Source organism: Ascaphus truei, chromosome 10 (genome assembly GCF_040206685.1).
Source record: "Ascaphus truei isolate aAscTru1 chromosome 10, aAscTru1.hap1, whole genome shotgun sequence".
Lineage (NCBI taxonomy): Eukaryota > Metazoa > Chordata > Amphibia > Anura > Ascaphidae > Ascaphus > Ascaphus truei.
The window spans coordinates 38,092,062-38,113,850 of record NC_134492.1 but is presented as its reverse complement, the minus strand read 5'-3'; the positions used below and the strand labels follow the sequence as shown (position 1 = coordinate 38,113,850).

Sequence of the window (21,789 nt, the reverse complement as noted above, 5' to 3'; positions counted from 1 at the left end):
CATATGCATGTAAGTGAGGAGGGGATGAGTGAGGTCTGAAGAGCAGGGGGGGCCCCAGGATATTTTAAATCCTTCATAAGTGCCTCTGCTCAAAAAAGCCCTGCAATAGACAGTTCATACAAAACGATTATGTATTCATCTCGTCATAAACTTTAATGGTCTCTGTTATTAGAATTGTATCCACATTACAGAATAAGGGCAGTCACATACTTTACACAGGTTTAATGGGTCTACAAATAGATCACAAATATGTTCTAGGGGACGACTGGACACAAATTGCTCACTATTGGGCTATGTTGTAGGTTGTTTATTTTAGCTTGGAATGTAGATAACTGAAGAGCGATATGATGGAAGAGTAAAAAAAATCAAGAATGGTCTAATCAAAAGTGAATAAGGAACTGTTATCTACTACAAGATGTCCACACAAGCGGGCTAACCACGGAAATGATCACATGTCGCATGACATATATTAAACAAATTATAAAAATAGAGAAATGAAAAACATCTTACCTGTGACTGAAAAAAGTAGTTACAGATTGGACACACTCATGGAGGACAAGTCTATAAATGTCTATTAGCAAGGTGGAGGAAAAGGTTTTGGGCCTAAGACTTCCTCCTAGTCCTGCAGGGATTACGTAATTGGTGGTATCAAGCCCTGGTGTTCCCACTGCTGGAGATGGGATGCTGGCGTGATGGGGCAGTTGGTCTGCACACGCACTGTTTCAACTGCAGATGCAATGACATCACTCACCAGTACGAGCATTCATGGTCGCAGGGACGCTCTGAAGGTTATCCCGGGTGGCAGAAATTCCCACGCCATATTCTGTTCCTGGAATCAAATCTGGGACAAACAGAGAAGCAGAGTGGTTATACGGACAAGAGCCCATCCATTGGGCATTGTGCCAGAAAGCTATTTGCACTATCGTTTTGTTTTTGACTTTATACATCTATATTTCAAAAACTGAGACTTTACATACATTAAAGCTGCAACCTCCGTTTTTAATATTGATTTTTTTTAAACAGAATTCGACCCGACGGAGCTACTGAGCGATACCGCTTTACTTTTAGCCGCGGGACCCTCTGGTTCCTGAGATACGTACCGTTTTAGTTGGCAGCATTCTCCCTGGCAGTTTACAGATGGTCACCGGGGTCATCTAATAGGAAGCCACAACGTTATCCCCCAATGACTTTGCGGCTTCCTATAGGCTGAAGGCCAATTTGGCAGCCATTTTGATTTCCAGAATGGGAGCGAAAACACCACCAACCTGATAGGTAATTATCTTAAGCCCCGGGAGTTAAAAATAGCTAGTTAAGCTCTGGAGGGCCCCTAGTTTGATTTCTGTAAAAAAAAACGAGGGGGGCTCGGGGGTGGGGGGCAAGTATCATTTTTCTCTTCATAGCTCGTTAAATGGATGACACTTGTTAATCAAGTTTCTGGCGGCTTGATCCTTGGCAGATCTTTTTTCAAGTATATAAAATGAGAACAATGACAGCCCCAGACAAATAAATGAATATATACATTTTATTATCTGTATCATTTAACTCCAGATGCAAGAGAGACAATATAGGTGCAAAGTACCTTGGTACACAGAAGCTAAGAGATTCATGTTTCTCTCAGTTCCAACTTACCGAACATGTTTGAGCTGCATCTAAAGCCCTCACCTGTAATGTTGTTTACTTTTTGGTACCTCCAAAGCAGGTGAATTAATAATAAAATAATATAATACTGATGATTTATATTATATTTAATATTTATATAATAATATCATTTATATTATAATGGTAGGGTGAAGGAGCAGCTCAGTGAGTAAAGACACTGACTGCCACTGAGGGGAACCTGGTTCAATTCCCGGTGTCGGCTCCTTGTGACCTTGGGCAAGTCACTTTATCTCCCTGTGCCTCAGGTACCACCTCCTCCACCCCCACATAGAGTGTAAGCTCTACGGGGCAGGGACTGTGCCTGCAAAATGTCTCTGTACAGCAGTACGTAAAACTAGCAGCGCTATACAAGAACAAACCATTATTATTATTATGATTTAATTATTAGAATAATGTGTTTGAAAGGTGAAGTGCAAATAGGTGGTTTAATACATTGATAATACAGCAATATATGGAAACTGCAAATGTGATCTCAGTGAATAAAATAAAATGCCACTGACAAATATCATTTATTTAACACTTGTTGAAGAGATCTCTAAATATTAGTTGTGTAAAGGCCTCTAGCACCTAAAGAAGAAAGGTATAGTTGAAAAACAAAAAAACAAAGCTGTGTAGGGTTATGAGGTCTACGCTATGTCTGACAGTGTGGGTTAACTGCATTTTATTACACCATCATTCATCATATCAAAGAAAAGCCACAGTGTCACAATGTGAGCACTATACTGCATACTGCTACATCGTGTTTGTTTCGGAGCCCTGAAAAATGGGCTAGAGTGTGTGCTTGGATAGATCTATCTCTCTCTTTGGGATGCACAAATCACTCTATAAAGAAAATTTACACCCACCTCCACATTGCCTCCAATAATATTCCATCAAGCCAAATCACCGCTGTCAGGAATACTATTATCTATCGTGTAACCAGGTCATCGGTACTTGCTTCCCTGTAATATACCATTAAGCCAGATCACAGTTGTCTGAAATGCTATAAATCAGAGATTCTTAAATCTCACCTCCGGGACAACTGGCCACCCCAGGTTTTAGGACTAACCAAGGCATTTACACACAGGTAAATGGACCTCATTTGTCTATTAATATTATATTGGTGGTTTGTCCTAAAAATCTGGTCTGGCTAAAGGTCTAGAGGAAGGGTTTGAGAATTACTGCTATAATGTATCATATATCACTCTTATAATGTATCATATAACCGCTTCATAGGTATCTGCCTTCCAATACATACAAAAAAAGAGGTCATATCCACCTTCCATACCATGACATACCATATAGCTCACCTATGGCCACCTTACGTACCATAATATAAACTGCAGCCAGCCGATGGCCAACCTCATTCCACAACATACAGTACAGTGCAAACATGGTCACCTTACAGTACATCTCGTCATGCACCATGTCACCAAATAGACAATTGATGGTAACCTTCCCTGTCATTCCCAGCTCCTGGGCACCTGCCATCTATCTGTGTCTTGTGTGGTCCATTTACCTCCGTAACACAGCCGGCGCTTGAAAGTCTTCCATCCTATAATACACCATACTGTATATAGTACCTTGTGGGACTGAAACACAGACTGTGTGTATGTTTGCAGGAAGTTGCAGAATGCAAGTGTTCCAGTATGTGGGAGGTTAACTCCTCCAGCTAAGCAATCTTCAGGTGCACCTAATTAACCCAGACTGACCTGGTTAAAAAGGAAGAGGGAAAGCTTTGTGATTTGTTTTGCCTAAATGGGACGGTGTTCCTAATTTCTGTATGTTGATGTGGAAAAGAAACCACCCAAAGTATTATTACACCGAAAGAATTGCATCGACTACTCACTGACCACGTCCATCCAGCCACACAAGATAATACCGATAATCCCTGCTCTTCTGACCTGTCTGTCTCTGTTATTATCCACATGCATCACAGATATACTATACGTTTCTTATGTGTCCCCTCTTCTTGTCGTTTCCATTATTTTTGATGGTGCGCCATTCTCACAGTCACTGAAGCGTGCAAACATACGAGAATCCTATAAGCAATCTCTCTTTTCTTGCCTTGCCATCAGCGGCCTTCTGCCAGCCTGTCGCCAACATACACTCCTTTCTTCTTCAATTGATTAAAAACATTGCTGCTAATATATTCCCTTCTTATAAAAGCTTCTGAACCTTCACTATCCATCTATCCTTCCTTAACTAACTGTATTACTTACAGTACACCCAACACTTGGCTTGTGTTGGTAGTGTCTGCATACGTCCAGCCACAGTACACGTGTGTTGCATGGTACCTGCATGAGGTTTATTCATTAAAGTGTGATATTGCCAATCGGGGCAAAAAACCCCCAAACCTTATGTGTAATGTTAAAGTATTTGTTCCTTCAAGAACACAGGAAATTAAAGCATTCATAAAGTACCACTGCAAAAATCTGAGAACACCAGTTTGCAATTCTGCAATAATTAATCAAAACACAGCATTTCAATAATTACACCTGCTGACCCTGCTATCCACCACTAGGGTTCCACCAGCCCAAAACCCCTTTAAAAACAGAGAAAGCCCAGTGTGAGAAAGCACTTTGCTATTAATAATAATAGCATGTTCTTGTAGTGCTTTACAGAGACATTTTGCAGGCACATGTCCCTGCCCCGTGGAGATAACAATCTATGTTTTGGTGCCTGAGGCACAGGGAGGTAAGGTGACTTGCCAAGGTGCCTGTCAGTGTCTTTACTCATTGAGCCACTCCTTCTCCCTATTGATTATTGCTATGGATTGGACGGCAGTGGTAGTATTCACTGAGATGAAAGCGCTTGAAAAAGCTACAAATGTTTAGCAATGCTCATCCCAATTATACTGTTATATTCATTTTAAAAACGTTGTATGGTCAATGTGCATGGAGCCAAAAATATATCACTAACCCCTAGATCTTGTATCCCTCAGCATATACCTGAGTGATTTAAAGCTCCCAAAATGAGCATCTTGGCGCTAGTCTGAATTTTAGCATCCGACTCAGATTTACATTTTTATTTGGCACAAATCTATTAGTTCAGACCTTGAGAATTTCAGTGAATTGGGAAGAAGGGAATAAAATGAGACGTGGTACATGCCATTATTATGTCAGGTAACGTATCCCTACTTCTGTTGCTTCATATAACCCGCTCTGTATAACTCTCAAGAGGTGCAAATAGTGGCAAAGTACAGGTGTAGCGACTTTTTGCCTTTTTTATCCGCAACTATGGAAACAGTTCCGGCTCCGACATCGCCGCCGAGGGTTCCATGCTTCCAAACCAGACCTTCCACAGCATTAATCCTCCGGCGCCGTGACCGCTACAGCCGCGTTACTGCAGCTTGTCCTGGTGCTAGAGACAGTTTGGCTACATCTGTACCTTGATGCTTTAGGGTCTACGTTTTGAGGTTGCACCATTTTCCTCTAGGGGCTGCATCAGTGTTAATGAATTTTCGTACATTGGTAGACTTGGGTTTATGCTGCCTCTCAGAAAGTACAGTAGGACAAAAATGATGCACAGAGACACAAAATTTGATTACAAAATGTGCATCATGTAACTCCTCCCCAACTCTTCCTACTGACAGTCACAACAACGGAAACTGATGCACATGTGGAAAAATGGATTGAAGCATCTTGAGATATTGACGTGTAGAGATGTTAGATGAAAAAGCCTCTCCTTGTATTAATTTAGCTCGAAATCGCTTGTTCACACTATGCATGATTAGAATAACACTTAGCATCACCTTAACAACAGAACAATTATTTGTTTCGGTTTAATATATATGATCTTCTGTGTGCAAGTACCAGAATGTTGGGTTTATTGACTTTGCACCAATGGCTCACCAGTCATCGTCGCTCTGGTTGTCTGGCCATTGTTTCTTGGCACCCTGAGCTCATGGTACTGGTCCCCAGCCAGTGTGCTGTAGACAACACGGTACCCCTCACCCTCTGCCTCACTGTTATCCCACTCCAGTTCCAGAGTGGATGAGGCCCGAGATATTACTCGCAGATTCTTTGGGGCGTCCAGCTCTGGATGGGGGAAGAGATGGAAAAACATACACACGATTGGATTTTGGTTTTAAGAAGGTAGAGTAAGCTTTCCCAGGTGCATTAAACCTCATGTACTGTATGACCTTTGATGCTGGAGGTACCAACAGCAAACTGCCCTGCAATGACTTGCTGGTCCTTGTTGTGGCTTAACATTAGAGTGGTTGAAATTTGGATGAACTTTGGAAGTTTTTCTAAAAGTTTTCCCCGTTTATTAAACCCCCCCACCCCCCAAAAATGAATCCAAGCATGAGCCTTTCTCAAGTTTTGGCTCAATTTAATTTTTTTTTTGAAGTTTAGGTCTCTAACACACGAAGCTGCCCATCCATAGTTGACACTGTTTAAACTGTAGACCAATGACGTACCAATGACCAGCGGAGTACCGTGCAATACACGTGAGCTATTAAATGAGGTTTAGAATAGATGACAATGTCAGTGTTCGAAGGGCAGACGGTACAAATGGACCTCCTGCCCATTCTATCATGTGTTATTTCTTCCCTCACAGATGTTGTGCAGATCACAGATGGGACCTAAGATACATTATTTTGTGGGTCCATTACCATACCTCTAAAACCCAGTGGATGCTGTGATCTTGGGTACGTACCTGTAGTGAAGATGGCAGTGACTGGGTCACTCTGGGTGTCTCCGCGGACTCCTCTAACTGACACCTCATACTGTGAGCCTGGCCGTAGGACCTGCATGGAGTATTGGCTCAGAGGAGGCTGCAGGCGGAAGGTGGTCTTTCCCCCTTCCCCATTGACTGGTCCATATTGCAGCTGGATGAAGTCGAGTTTTGCTCTGGCTGGAGTCCACTCTACAAATGCTAGTGTGTCTAAAACATCACGAACTAGGACATGGGAAGGGCCATCTATGACTTAAAGTGGAACAAAATGAAGTTAATTACAGTTTCCATATTGATCGTCCTCTTTTAAATCTCAGTGCACCTCAGCCTACACCCTGTTCTCCTAATATACACCTTCACACATCACTCTTCCAGTGAATTTAGCTTGATTCTTCCATGCTTTTGCTGTGCCTAACCCACTTGTGTCATAAAGTGGCTCCACTCCTTTTATCCTTCTAACACCAGTGGCTACGGCCTACATACTTACAGCTCAACCTACATTCCCTCTTTGCCATATCCTTTATTGCTACTTCTATTGTAAATCTCAATCCCAGCTCTGCAAAAGCGGCTATATTCTTTGCCGTTTGCAATTCCTGCACTGAATTCATATCCCTTAAAGCTTTGCCAATGCATATCTTCTTTAGATACAGTATGCCCCTGTTTCTGTTCCAAACCGATCCTCCTTCTGCATCTCTATACTTAACAGCTGCTCACCTAATCATTTTGTTCTCTCCTATTACTGCCTCCGCTCCTTCCTCCTTTACAGATATATTTCAGAACTGGTCACTAGTCTGTGTCCTTCAAACACAGCCCCAAAGTTTAACTGTCTTTACTGTGTGTGTAGCTATCTCTTCTCTCTTACCAGTTGACACGCTGCCAGAGGTTGGGGGGCTCCTTGCCTGCTCCTTCAGAGAGATGATGCTGACTGTGTACTCCTCTCCTGGCTTCAGCCCCGTCTGGTTAAAGGAGGTGACACTGCTGGGGAGCTGTGCTGTCAGCCCCCCCTCATTATTCTGACAAGGCAAAAAAAAAGGAGGTCTGTTTAGGAAATATACACTAATAACCCCATAGCATACGAAATGCCTATCTTCTATCCCATAACACTTTAGCCCATTCGAATCTGCCATCCCATAATTGGCCACACCTGCAATTCCACAATATACTGTTCCAGACCATGCCAATGTACACTGTACTTACTACTTTATGATGCAGTATATCCTCACAAGCGCATTTAATATTATATGTGCACCCATAAATGTATTGTATCTCGTGAATGATGTTACTCTACACAACCATATGACAGACCATACAAATACTCCATCCTATAATACCACCACATGCATCCATAAAACACCATAAATCATGTTTTTTTGAGAATATATTACATTTGACCATATAACTGCTTACAGCTAGCTGCCTGGTATTCCTAAGAACAGTATATAATATTATCATGTTGTACCAAGATCCATCTCTCTTCTCTGAGCTGACATAATTGAGTGACTATTATCCCACAAATGTATCTCTGCTGCTTAGAGCCGAAGAAAATGAAATCCGAGCTCCTTATCTTGCATCCCTGCCCCTAGTTGTTCCATTATGGTTGATGGTGCCTCCATTCAGCCAGTCACTGAAGCGTGCAGCTCATGAGCACTCGGTGACATCCAATCACTCACCAACATGTGACAATTCTTTCCCTCTAACACACAAAACACTGATCCATTCAATCCTTGAGCAAGGTGTCCTGCCTCGGTAACTGCGACTCATCTGTTTCCCACATACCGTACACTCCTCTCTCCCAACAACTGACTCGGAGAATCACTGCTAAAATGATATTTTCTCATTAGAGCCAACTCCTGTCTCCCCCCTCCTGTTTAGCAGCATATGCCTGTCCATCACTGTTACAAGATCAATTATATAGGTCATGACTTCCGACTATCTTTTTAAGCCCGGTGACTGACTTACCAGGAGGAAGCTGAAAAGGACACAGTCCCATCTATTGTGGAGTGATTAAGCAAAATAATAGCAATGCTAAGTAGCTCTCGGTGGCAAAACAGGATTCAAATTTGACAGGGGCACAATAAAACTGCACCCCTATTTGTACAGCTGAGAGGTATATAATGTGACATTGTCTAAATATTTAGTGCCAGAGCAGCCGTAGCATATTGTATTGAAGGGTTTCAAATATCCATTACCAAATAGTGGCTCTTCTCACCTTGCCTTATGCTCTCAGATAATCACTGCATATTCATCTACTCACACTGACCTTCTCCACCTCCCTTTGCATACCCCTTTCCTAGCCCAGACTCGTGCGAGACAATAACGTGTTGGGGAGATAGGTTGATTTGAAGGAATCATGTTTTGGAGTATTCGTGGGTGAGGTCTATGGGATGTGTAACATTAGCTGAATGGGGCTTCAGTATGTGTGGGAGTATTGTTGAGTTTGAAGATATGGAATGTTGGGCAATTAGATATGTGATACTGAGCTGTGAGAGTACTGTATGCAAGGTTGGGATGCTGAGAAGTTGAGAGGTGTGGTCCAAAAAGGGACATGTATATGAAGACAAGAACTAGGAGACGTATGTGTGCGGTACAAGGTTTGTTTTAAAGCGCACCTTAGGGGTGAAGCTAATCTCCCAACCATCCAGAGGGAAAGTTGGGGGTTCCCACTGCACCTCCACTGAGGTCTGTGTTGCTTTCTTAAATTGCAGGCCTCGCGGTGGGGAGATATCTGAAAATAAAAGAAGACATGGTAATAACAATAGACAGTAAGAGCGTCCATGTTCCAAGGTCAGTGTGTACATGTTAGAGGACATGAAGAGAGACACAAGTAGAAAGTGTGTGCCAATGTGTACAGTATGAGCTAGAGGCCATAACATACATCTTACAGATAGAGGCACTGTGTGCGTCTTACAGTACATGCTTAACCCATTTGATGCCAGAGGGGTGTTAACATGAGTTCTACTGGTTATAAAACATGACGGGGATTGAGGTCCTGAAATAAGAGAAGCTATAAAACGAAAACTGGACAAAGAGACACTGAAATTAGCCAAAAAGCAGATTAATGTGTGTTTAAATTAGAGTCATTAATATAAAATATTATAAACATTAACAGTATAGTCAAAACCTGGCTTTTCTAAATATAAAATACAGGAGTACAAATCCTAGAATGACAAGGGGTGTGGGAAGTGCTATGTGCTCATTCAAACCCAGGACTGTAAACTGTCCTTTCAATTTGGAAACAGTCCTTTCAATTTGGAGTAAGTTGGATGCAATAGTTAAGGAGTATTTATTTATACATATATATTTATATATACACATCTGTGTGTGTGTGTGTGTGTGTGTGTGTGTGTGTGTGTATGTGTGTGTGTGTATATATATATATTATATATATATATATATATATATATATATATATATATATATATATATACATTTTCTAATATGTATATATGCAGTACGTCTCTAAATATCAAAGATTGAAAAGAGGGGGAGGAAATGAAGGAATGGGGGAGGGGGTACAGAACAGAAGGAGTTGTTACTCACGAGTGGACACAGCAATGCTGGCTGGCTCACTGGTGATGTCACTGATGACGGAGCAGACGCTGATATTGTAGGTGATTCCTGGCTCCAGCTCCTTGAGGGTGACTGTACTCCAGTCTCCTGGGACCCTCTGCTGGAGCTGCTGCAGGGCTCCCCACTCCGCTGGGACTGCTGGCTGGTATGAGATTACATACTCTGTCACAGCGGCGGGTCCGTCCCATTCTAAGTCCATCCAGTGGTCACCCACAGCAGTCACACTTAAGTCCACTGGAGGGGCAACTAGGGAAGGATAGCGGGATAAGTGACGAGCATAACATTGAAGACATAAGAACAACGGCTTCTCACCCCCACTACCATAGGCCAGGTTGAAAAGCACTGGTTTACTCTACTGAAATAAGTTATCTTGTGGACTTCTAGTCAGTTGTCGGCTCACTTCTTACAATGAAGCAAACTCCTTCTGATGGCTGGATTTACATCCACATTTCTACTACTAAAATTGGCACTGAAGGAGAGGAGACATACAGAGGGCACTATAAGAGGGGAAATAGTAACACCATGAAAATACAAGATAAAAACCATTAACTAAGGCCGCTGCTAGAGGGAGAGTGTCACAGTTATAGCACCTTCAATCCAACACCAAAAGTCCCTCTTTATTGAAAGACGGGGGCGTGGCAATGACATCACCCGGCAGGTTAGCCCTCATCGGCTGAACCACCGGGGGGCGTGCCCTGCGCTCGTCGCCAGTTCTGAAGACAGTTTTCCTGTCTTCAGAAAAATCTGGCCGTGAGGCGGCAAAGGCATGTATCGGGCCCGGGCCCATTGAGGGGCGGTTCTTGTCATAGCGCGCGCTGCAGGAGGCAGTGGGGACCTAGCCTTAGGCCCGGGCCATGGTGCCTTCACCCGTGCGGAGGCTGCGGGTGCTTTCCCTGACGATGGTGGACGAGCCGTGGGGGGCGTTCCTAGGGGCGTTACGGAGCTGGTTTGCCTTCATTGGGCGAACCGCTCACGTGACCTGTGTGTCGCGCCAAAAAATCAATTTCAACTGATTTCTTCCGCAATGCGCGCCCCCTCCTTCCTCCGCCCACGTGCGCCAGCGCGGTCTATGGACGCGATCAATGCCTTAAGGCAATCTGATCGCGCCCCGCGTGGATGCCTCCGTGGGGCCTCCCACACCATGGACTCAGCCTAACAGATGCTTGTGCTCACAGCTTGATGGGTTATTTGTGGGATAAGGGAGAACTCCTGCATCTCTGACCATCCCGTTCTTCAATTTTATTAGCGTCAAAAGGGGCCTGTGACTGTGAGGTCCATTCATTCTTTCAGCTGCGAAACTAAAGTGAAATCAGTGCATATAAACGGCACCGCACCATATTTATCAAAGAAAAGGAATCCCAGCCAGGGAGAGGGAGGGGGCATTCACTACAACCAGATGTAACTCTCCCTGCCCGACCCCGAGGGAGTCTACATCAAACGTCTGTTGAATTGGCTTATTCGGTGTTGGTTACCTTGTCAGGGTGCTGGATTCGTGCAGACTGGGCGTTGGTAACACCATGATGGGCGCCAGGAACTTTATTCATTCAAACAGCAGCTTTATTAATCACCGTTGGCAAAGTCATTTACATAGTATGCATCACTTCTTGTATATTCTCAGTACTTTATCTGCTTGTGCTGTCTGTATTCTCTTCCCTAGCGTCCCCTCAATCTCGGCCCGCTTGGGAGGCACTGAAGCGTTACTGCTTATGGTACCTAAGTTACCCCTCTGCTGTGTAGTGACGATAGTGCTCCATCTCCTTTGAGCCCCTGCTGGGCTTTGTTCTACTCTCTCTCTCTGTCTGTCTGCTGCCAGTACTGTATTCCCATCTCGGGTACAGAATTCCGTATCATGGCATTCTGAGTGAGCCAGCTATGGGCCCTCCGATTGGGCTGATCCAGATATGCGTCGGGGCTGCAGCTTGGGGAATCCCTTGGAGGCATCGGCTTCCTCTATGTGAATTGTGAGAGTAGTGTGAAGCCATTTCTGGGGACGCTATCTAAGTAGGGCACTGTCCCTAACAATAAAACCCTAAAAGGCATCCCTACACTATATCCTACCTAGGCTCATCTATCTTATAACCTATATACACTATTCACAATGAAGCCCCTCTCCACTATATACACTATTCACTATCACCAGGCAGAAGTGGGCACGGCTATGATTCTGCCTAGTCACCCAGCACCATGTGATGGGGAAAGGGTGTTATATCAGTGGGGCCCACACAGTTACCGTAATTCCATAGTAACCGCAATGGGGAGTTACACAGAGAAGGGGTATCCATGGCAGTTAATGCCAAACCCAGCTTCAATACCCCTATCTGAACTCAATGAATACCAGATTTTCCTTTATAAATGTGATGCATTCCTGGTTTTGCTTCAGTTTTACAGCCAGGAGTCATTGCTACACACACCCCATAGTCCTGCTCAAAGAGCCATTTAGAATATGCATGTTGTTGAGTCAATGGGAGCTTGGGAGTTTATGGGAGTTACATACTGAAGTCTCCTTGCTGAGGACGGGGGCAAAGATACATGGTGGCGATTGTTACTCAAAGAGGTTTAAGCCTCCTGAGATTTGGCAGAATGATTTGACATAGAAAAAAATAGAGAAATTGCATCATTTAATTGAAATTGAATGATTCAAAAAGGCGCCTAATTGGTTACATCCCATTATTACAAGCGCATCATGTAATTCCTCTCTGTTATTAAAGATGTGTAAAATCGCAGCATTTCACTCAAACTTCTCAAAAAGTTCTAGCATTTGCAAAATGTGCCCTCGAATTCTTTGGGCCAAAAAGTTTTGAAAAGTTCCCTGGAACTTGTGTAAGTTTAGCGAAAATGGCTCAAGCCCGTCTAGCTTCTAGCAAGATTGCCACATTTCGCCACAGAATCTACTGTATATTCAAATATCATTTAGGCCCAGATCTACTAAAAGGTGCTAACCTTTAGCACGTCTTTACTCCCACTCAAGGGAATGTGGGAGCCAACGTTTAGCACCCTTTTGGGGCTCTGGACCTGCCATGGTTCACAAACTCGGGCTAAAAGTTCACACATCTCTACTGTATCTCTATCTATAAAGATAAACCAAATTGCAGGCTGACAGACAGGATGCATAATTACAGCAAACAATTTCGATGTATTGATGATAAGAGGTGATGAGGAAAATGACACTCTTTGCATTGATTTTTCCCCAAAATTGCTTTGATAGTTTAGGTCCCCTAGCTATGAATCTGGGGCAACACAAAATGCCCACATGTATCAAATCACTAAAATTCCATTTCTTTTAATGGGATTCTCATTGTTTACTACATCTGGCGCTCAATTTGGCATCTGCAAGACTTTGATAAATGACCCCAATAGACATCAAAGTTTTCATTCAAAAGTAACTACCTTCCATTGCACAACCCTTGGGCCTCTGAAAAAGTATTTGCCAATATATGCATGCGGGTATGGAGAGAGAGATACTGAGGCTATGATGCAAGCAACAGATGTTCCACATGTTCGCGACATATGGTATACATGCCCTACACCTCTGGAATGCCCTTCCTTTTAATATCCGACTGGCACCCTCTTTCCCCACTTTTAATAATAGCATGTTCTTGTATAGCGCTGCTAGTTGTACACAGCGCTTTACAGAGACATTTTGCAGGCACAGGTCCCTGCCCCGTGGAGCTTATAATCTATGTTTTTGGTGCCTGAGGCACAGGGAGATAAGGTGACTTGCCCAAGGTCACAAGGAGCCGACACCGGGAATTGAACCAGACTCCCCTGCTTCAAACTCTCAGTGCCAGTCAGTGTCGTTACTCACCGAGCCGCTCCCTCTCCTAGACCGTTTCTTAAAACACACCTCTTTAACGAAGTATATGGGGAGCTCTGCTGGCTGATAATACACATCTCATACACTGATCTTGGTGCCTTGCAGACGCACTTACCAGAACGCCCTCCTACTGTCTCTGTAAGTTCTCTCCACTTACCACTTAGATTGTAAGCTCTTCGGGGCAGCGACTCTTTTTCCTTTTGTTTTATATCTGAAGCGCTTATTCCCACTGTGTTATAATAGTATGCCACGTGTATTGTAAAGCGCTGAGTACCTGGATGGCGTTATATAAATGAAGATATACGTACACGTTTGTAGCAATGAAGAGTTAAACAAGGGATACAACCCCCTCACTCTTTGCTACAGCAGGAGATCCATAATGCGCACTCAAATAATAAACCCACACATTGGATGCTCTTTATTAGTTCTGAACCGAAGACATAATTATCTTAATTACTGGAAAACACCCCTTTAATTTGCAGTCATCAAAAGCAGAACGAGAGAGAATGTGATGGGCGTGGGAAGCAGCAAAGAATCAGAGAGGGAAGGGGCTTGTTTGTGAGAGGGAAAGATAAAGAGAGGATACTGTATAAAAAAGACACGAGAAGTGGAAAGGGTCATTTTTACAGAGCCGCAGAGTGAACAGAAGCATACATGATTCATTTGTGCTTGTTAACATCTGTGAGGTCAGTGCTCAAAGTCTACGAAACAACTCTTTGTTTGTCAGAAAAACAAATGCGATTGAAGGCCAGGGTTTTTTTTTTTTGCAGTCCCAAAGAGAGGTGTCAATAGTTATTGGTTATGGTTATTCATCAGTCTCCCAGCTGCAAAACTGGGGCAAAAAAATACTGCACCAGAGAAAAATCCCATTGATATTAATGGGGAAATGTTTTACTGATAAATTCAGTGCCGTTTTTCTGCCCCAGTTTTGCAGCTAAGAGACATTAATAAATCCCCCTAACGTCTGTAGGGTAAACTCACGCACGTCTCCCAGGTGCAAGACTGGGGCAAAACCAATGCAGAAAGCCTGCACCAAATCTCTTAATATCGCTTTCAGACCAACTCATGTTGTGTTGAGACTGGTACCTTTACTTGTATCCCTACTTCACCCGTTCTGCAGCGCACAGACTTTGATGAATCACTCTCTCCGCTAGTAATTTGGTTACTTCAGCTATCTTGTGGTGTTAATTCTTCATTATTCCCTCTGACAGCATCTGCACAACATGTTTTTCTTTACTAATTCTTTTTTTTCCCCTTCTTTTTCTAAGTGTGAATAATTTGCTGCGGGAATCTTAGGCACACACAGATAATACATAATACTAACTCAGACTTGGACGTTTCAAAGTGCCTACGTAGGACCCAGCTGAACTGTGGATAAATGTATTGGCTTAAAACCAGTGCCCCTATTCCATATGTTGTAAAGCCGTCTTCCCCGTGCTTGGGAAGGTTTAAGCTCCATTCATATCTTCCAGAGCAATGGAAAACAGCCACGCAGTATATTGAATAAATATTGACCCAGCCTTAAAAAGTCAGAATTATTAGCAGGGCTATTTTTTTCCAGCCATACTTCTTTATTTAAGGCTGAATTATAAGTACTGTAATTTAGATGTACGTTAATCTTCTTCTGTTTAGGGTTAGAGGACATTATGATTTGCAAAAACACAGCTGATTACGTGTATTTCTAAATAACTAATTACTAAGAGCAATTCACAGTGAATACAAAGCACTTCTTTTGTGCTCGTTAAGAGAAGTTCACTCTTCCCTTTCAGGTGCCCACTGATTAATTGAACGGGCAGAGGGACCTAGTGACAGTGACTTCAAAGGGAATTTATGGCATGGAGGACATGTTCAATAGCTTTACCCATGTACCGCCAGCGAGGCATGCAATGCTTGCTAACCCCTCTGGCAGGGAAAGTGTTAAATTGGTGCCTTCCACAAAAGCAAAAAAACAAGTACTAATATTTCCATAGTAACCATATCTTTTGAAGGGCTTTTATGATATCTGTCTTTTGATTACAAAAAAACATTGGAAGATATTCTCTCATTCTCTGTCTCTGTCTCTGTCTCTGTCTCTGTCTCTGTCTCTGTCTCTGTCTGTCTCTCTGTCTGTCTCTCGGGGGTCGCTGACCAAAGTTTCCCAAATGCAAAACTAGTACAAAAACACTGTACAGACTTGTCAATCAAGAAAAGCACGCTGGTTTAAACAGGACTGGTTTTCTATAATAGATCTTGTGTCGTTTTTTCGCCCCAAGTAGAATTAAATAAATAGTTCCAACCCTCCCATTCTCCTTAATTGTCTCTAGGGCACTTTTGTAATTGCTGCAATGAATAAACTTAAGTATCCCAGATATGTGATGTATAAATACGGATGTAGCAATGCTGCACATATTCCACATTACTTACACCTTTGCCCCCAGCATAACTATACTTCAATATGTTATATACAGTATGTTAAAGCACTTCCCAGCCGGGGGGGGGGGGGGTTCCCCAGGGGGGGGGGGGTTCCCCAGGGGGGGGGGGGGTTCCCCAGCAGCAAAGGTTTGTTTTTTAGATGCCATGGGTTTGCTTCCTTACCTTCGGAGCAATCTTGCCCGCTGTACCCCTCTTCGCAGTCACAGACGCCACCCAGGCACTGCCCTCGCCCGGTGCAGGCATTCACACACCACATCCGCCCGCAGTCCTCCCCGGCATAGCCATCCTGGCACACACAGGTCCCGTTGGCACAGCGCCCTTTTCCCAAGCAGTCACTCGGGCACCGCATCTCAGTGCAGCCTAGGCCGGTGTAGGGATCCTGGCACACACATTGCCCATCCTGGCACTGCCCACGTGGGCTGCATTCCTCTGGGCACAGCAGCTCTGTACACCATTCCCCTGTGTAATCCGGCTCACAGACGCAGAGTCCGTCTACGCAGGTGCCTCGTCCAGAGCAGCCCAGCGGGCACAGTGGCTCGGAGCAGTTCTCTCCACCCCAGCCCTGGCTGCACACGCACGAGTCCAGGCTGAAATTTCCATGCCCGCTGCAGGGGGGTGCGAACTCGGTGAGACCTGTGGAAATTGGAGGTGAGTGTTCAACCCAGTGGTTCCAACTTTTTTCAACCCCCTCCCCCCCTGAAAAAGCAATTATTTTGCTTATGGGATCTCTTATCCTGCGTTTGGTGCACAAAGCAAGTTGAACATCATTGGATGATATGTCACTGGGGTGTTTTGTTTGCCTTCTCCTGGATCAATGTACTGTCAATACAAATATGGGATAAGTATGTCTACATTTAACATAGGTTGAACTCGATGTACATATGTATTTTTTTCAACCTCATCTACTATGTAACTAGGTAGCGATGTATTTAAAAGTGCAATCCAAGCCCCATTAATTTCGGCTGCGGGGACGCCCTGCTTCCGGAGATACTACCTCTGAAGAAGGAGTCAGTTGCCGCTCCAGGTTGAGCGAGCTGGGATTTAACGTTTAAAGCACCCGCATCTCACGGACCAATAGGAAGCCGCACCGATGACATCACTGCTTCCTACTGGCCTGCAGGGCACGGGATCTTTGAACAGCGGCCGTTACGAGATCCCTGGCAGCCGACGAGAGGGCCCACCGGAACCTACTTCAGAGGTAAATATCTCCGGAAACAGGAGGTTCCTGGAGCTGAAATTAACGGGGTTCAGCTCCGGAGACGCCCTGCTTCAATCCTATATAAACATATTTTAAAAATAAAGAATTCGCAAACAATTTTGCCGGCTTGGATTGCCGCTTTAAAGCAATAAGTATTACATTGAATTATTGGTGCAGGGGTTGTGAACCTTACAGGGCCTGCCCCCCAGGTTGGGAAACACCTATAAGGAATCATGATAATTGCTTGTACCACTTTGTCTTGCAGTGCATTTTTATAGATCACTGACCCTGAGAACAAGACTGCATGTGCAATCACATTCCCTGTCTCCATCTTTCCCTCCATCTCTCTCTCTCTCTCTCCCTCCCTCTCCATCTCTCTCTCCCTCTCCATCTCTCTCACTCAATCTCACTCAATCTCCCTCTCTCTCACTCAATCTCCCTCTCTCTCACTCAATCTCCGTCTCTATTTCCCTCTCTCCCTCTCCATCTCTCTCTCCCTCCCTCTCCATCTCTCTCTCCCTCTCCATCTCTCTCACTCAATCTCCCTGTCTCTATTTCTCTCTCCCCCTCTCCATCTCTCTCTTCCTCTCCATCTCTTTCACTCAATCTCCCTCTCTCTGTCTCTATTTCTCTCTCTCTCTCTCTCTCTCTCTCTCTCTCTCTCTCTCTCTCTCTCTCTCTCTCTCTCTCTCTCTCTCCACCCCTTTACCTCGTCCCTCCACCCTTGCTCTCCTTCAATTAGTCTGACTCTGTCAATCTGCCTGCTTTGCTTCTAATCTCCAGCAGCAGCACCTCAACAGTCTACTTTTCCCCTAACAGTAGAGTGGTCCATCCTCCTGTTTTGCTCAGCCACAGCTACGGTTTGCATGGGATGAGACTGTGAAACCCATAACTTCTATAATAAGGTAGAGAAATAAATGCATAACTGGTTGGTACAGTATTAATTAACCAGTCTAATCCTTCATATTTCCCTGTTTACTTTGTACAGCAAATAAAAATGCCACGTGTGAGCACATTCACGTCTCAGACAGGTCTGCCACCCTGCCTTTTCCCATTATCTCTTAGCATAAAATTCTTACACTGCCGCCAGGGATTCTGGGTAATGACACGCACATGAGCACACAGTGTTTACTTTGAAACCAGTTTCATTCCCCATGTCCTAAACGTGTCTGGTCTACTTGTGTGTTTTGTAAGCATTTTTTAGTCTGTTTCTGCCTTCTACTTTTACTATTATTTATTCCCTATTTTTGGTCTATTAGTTAGGTTATTTAGTTGATCATTGGCCTTCCTCCGTTTTCTGTTTTCTGCCTTTGCTTATGTAACTCCTGCTGAGCGTCTGCTTCGTGCATCTATTACACTTTCATTAACGATGTATTTAGTGTGACTGCAGAGCTTGACCCCATGCGCTACCTCTACCTTCCTGTACCTTGCAGAATTTATCTACTATCATAGAGCTTGTTGGATAGATCCCAGTCTTACTGTACAGTAGTAAATTGTATTACCTTGTATGGAGGGAAGATAAATACAGTAGACTGGGGGAAAGGGGAGAGGTAACTCCTTCCGTGCAATAACCTCAGTAGAAAATACTCGTATATTAAGCTTGTGTTAGGGCTTGTACTTTAAAGAAGTTACTGGGTGGATTTCTGACCTCTGAATGCAGGTATTTCCGGGTACCCTCTGTCCTGTACAAAAAAGGAATACACACAGACAAAGGGCGACAATTCTCTCATCCCTGGTACTTGCGTGAAGTGTGTTTTGTTAAAATGTGGCTCTTATGACAAGAATACATTGAATGGTATAGTCACATACTGGAGCTAGCTATAGACATCACATAGAATAGTGGATTCTGTATGACACTCAACTGATATGAATTCATCTCTTCTTAGGCTTCACATATAAGCTTTGGGGATGGAAAAATATCTCAGATTGCCTGTAAGAGCTTTTCACTTGAATCTATGTATGCACCGAAAAGGCTCTCAACAGACAGGTGGATGTAATAAGCTGCATTAGCGGCTTTACCCCTTCTATTATCATTGAAGTGAACATCAGTAGTGCAAGCAGAAGTACTTGTGCAGCTTAGTGATTCTGACTGAGAGCTGGCTGAAGAAATATATTATCTTGGCATAGGGACAAGTGATGTCTGTGGAGCTGAAATCTAAGACAACTATTCAAAGGATCCAGAGTAGGCAGGGAAACAGCCACGTTGTCCTTATATGCTGTTAATGCTATAAACTGACCACTAACCTATGTCTACAATCCCCCCCCCTCTGTTTCTTTGTCTTTCCTTTACATACTATCCTATAGAAAATTACTTTCTTGCCATGATCCAACCTTGAGCTCCCTGTCACATCGAGCCTTGGTCTTGCATGGTAGAGAGATGCCTAGGGACATATCTTGCTCACTTCCCACCTCCATACCTGTGGCCTCTGCATCCTGACATTCCCTGTCACTGCAATGCTCCCTGAGCAGTGTCACCTCCTTCTCCAGGGCTTCAATCCTGCTCAGAAGATGCTGCACAACCTGTGGGGCGGTGTAGCACTGGCACAGCCTCTGTGGGACTCGGATGCTGTGCGTGAAGGTTATATGGCTCCCAGCGTCCGCTGTATTCTCTGTGTGCTGCGACACCCAGCTCCCTTCCTCTGGAGCCTCTGGTTCCAGCATGCAGGGGAAGCCCAGGGGAACATTGAAGTTGTAGACATGGTTAAAGACCAGCGGCTGCTGTTTGTCACCAGACCCATGCTTCGTCAGGTTCCCTCCTGCCTCGGCTGGAAGGTCCAGTCTTGGTGTGTGGTCTGCGGTCACTTCAGCTCGGCACTGTGGGTGCCTAAGGAGACAACCGAGCAAGATGAGGTGTACTCCCACCTGCACAGGTCCTAGGGTACTGCTTGCTCCCTTGCTCCCCATCTTCTACGGATGATGGGGGCACCTGTAGAATAGCCGGATCGCAGTGGTCTGTAGAGAGAGGGTGGGAGTGTTGTGGATTAATTATACCATAATGATCCAAAACTCTGAAAATGTACATGCTGGCACATGAAGCAATCTAATAACGTGTGGTCTGTTCAGACAAAAAACTATTATTGGAGCTTACATCAGACCTGGTGGATTCTGTTTACCACCCACTATCATACATTAGAAGTATCTGTCAACTCATCCTTATCTCCTCCTATTTACACCCCCTACAGTATGTTGCAAGCTGTTGCAAATGGAGCAACATGATGTAATAAGAGCACTGATCTGCAGTGAAGGTATATTAATGATAAGCTTGCTATAGTAAGGTATGCCTTCCTCAGCATCCTGTCATATATAATGCACAGCTAGACTCTGATACAGTGCAAGCAGCAACAGTGCAAGATCTCCTACTGAGCCACAAAGGGGGTTATGGTCTCACGTGCGTTCGTATGGAAACTCCCATGGACTTAAATGGGAATTTCTGTGTGTGAGTGGCAGATCAGCACAAAAGCCCTTTAGAGCATAACCCCCTGTGCCCTGACAATTCCTCCTTATATAGAGAAAGGGGCACAAGAAAGTGCAGCTCTCACGTAGACTCCTCGCTCTCCCCATCACTAGAGCAGGGTAGGATACAGCTAGCGGACATACTGTAGCAGTTGGGTCAGCCATTTCTTTCTGGTACTGAAGCCAGATGGTTCAATTCGACAGGTGTTAAATGTCAGAAACGTAAAAAAATTCATCAAACAATAGAGATTCCGAATGGAAGGTTTCTCAGACATCCCCACTCTAGTACAACCCCGGTGATTTCAGAGATGCATTCTATGCAGTACCAGTATACGCAAATCACAGGATACTCCTCCGGTTCAACTGGAAGGCACGTGTCTATCAGTGGACAGTGATGGTTTTTGGCCTGTGCAACGCTCCATAGAATCATGAAGTCAGTAATGGCTCACCAGTGACAGAGAAGTTTTATTTGCTGCCAGTGTATCTTTACTTGGAACTGCAGGAGCAATACTGGCAGCAAAGCGGCTTTAACTGGTGCTGCAGCTTCAGAGTTTACAGTTCCTCTCTCTCCTAAAGAGCACATCACACATACACACAGAGGCCTATGTACTAAGCGTTGCAAACGGCTTTTTTTGGTGCAAAATTGGTGCGCTGAAATCTCATTTTAAACTGCGCTTCTGTGTGCCTATGTACTAACCTGAAATGTCTCCATCTGCACTATTAGAGGCAATAATATATATATATATATATATATATATATATATATATATATATATATATATTTGTATTGCTTTAGCACACAAACAGTTTGTTCTAGGTGTGCAGATGTAAATGGTATGTAATCAAAACAAATATTTCTGTGCGCCAAGAAATAAAAGGAGAAAGAAGTGTCAAAAGTCCGCAAACTTCAATTTGGTGTAAACCCTAAAAAGTCTGTTATATATACACAATATATTATTGTTATATTATATAATGACAAAGGTAGTCAGATATTATATATATATTATATATTTTTCAGGCAGCT

At 43.9% G+C, this 21,789-nt stretch overlaps 1 protein-coding gene across 4 annotated transcripts in view; it reads right to left on the bottom strand.

Annotated features, from left to right (window-relative positions):
• The window catches only part of TNR (tenascin R), a 171,403-nt gene that overhangs the window by 49,852 nt on the left and 99,762 nt on the right, over positions 1–21,789 (bottom strand). For all 4 annotated transcript variants that reach the window (XM_075616653.1, XM_075616652.1, XM_075616651.1 and 1 more), the window contains 8 exons: positions 19,730–20,264; positions 16,277–16,747; positions 9,859–10,134; positions 8,928–9,043; positions 7,181–7,331; positions 6,301–6,570; positions 5,493–5,678; positions 752–841 (listed from right to left, as the gene is read on the bottom strand). In XM_075616653.1, coding sequence (XP_075472768.1) covers positions 752–841; positions 5,493–5,678; positions 6,301–6,570; positions 7,181–7,331; positions 8,928–9,043; positions 9,859–10,134; positions 16,277–16,747; positions 19,730–20,216 — 2,047 coding nt within the window. In that variant the 5' untranslated portion in view covers positions 20,217–20,264. The remainder of the gene's footprint in view (positions 1–751; positions 842–5,492; positions 5,679–6,300; positions 6,571–7,180; positions 7,332–8,927; positions 9,044–9,858; positions 10,135–16,276; positions 16,748–19,729; positions 20,265–21,789) is intronic.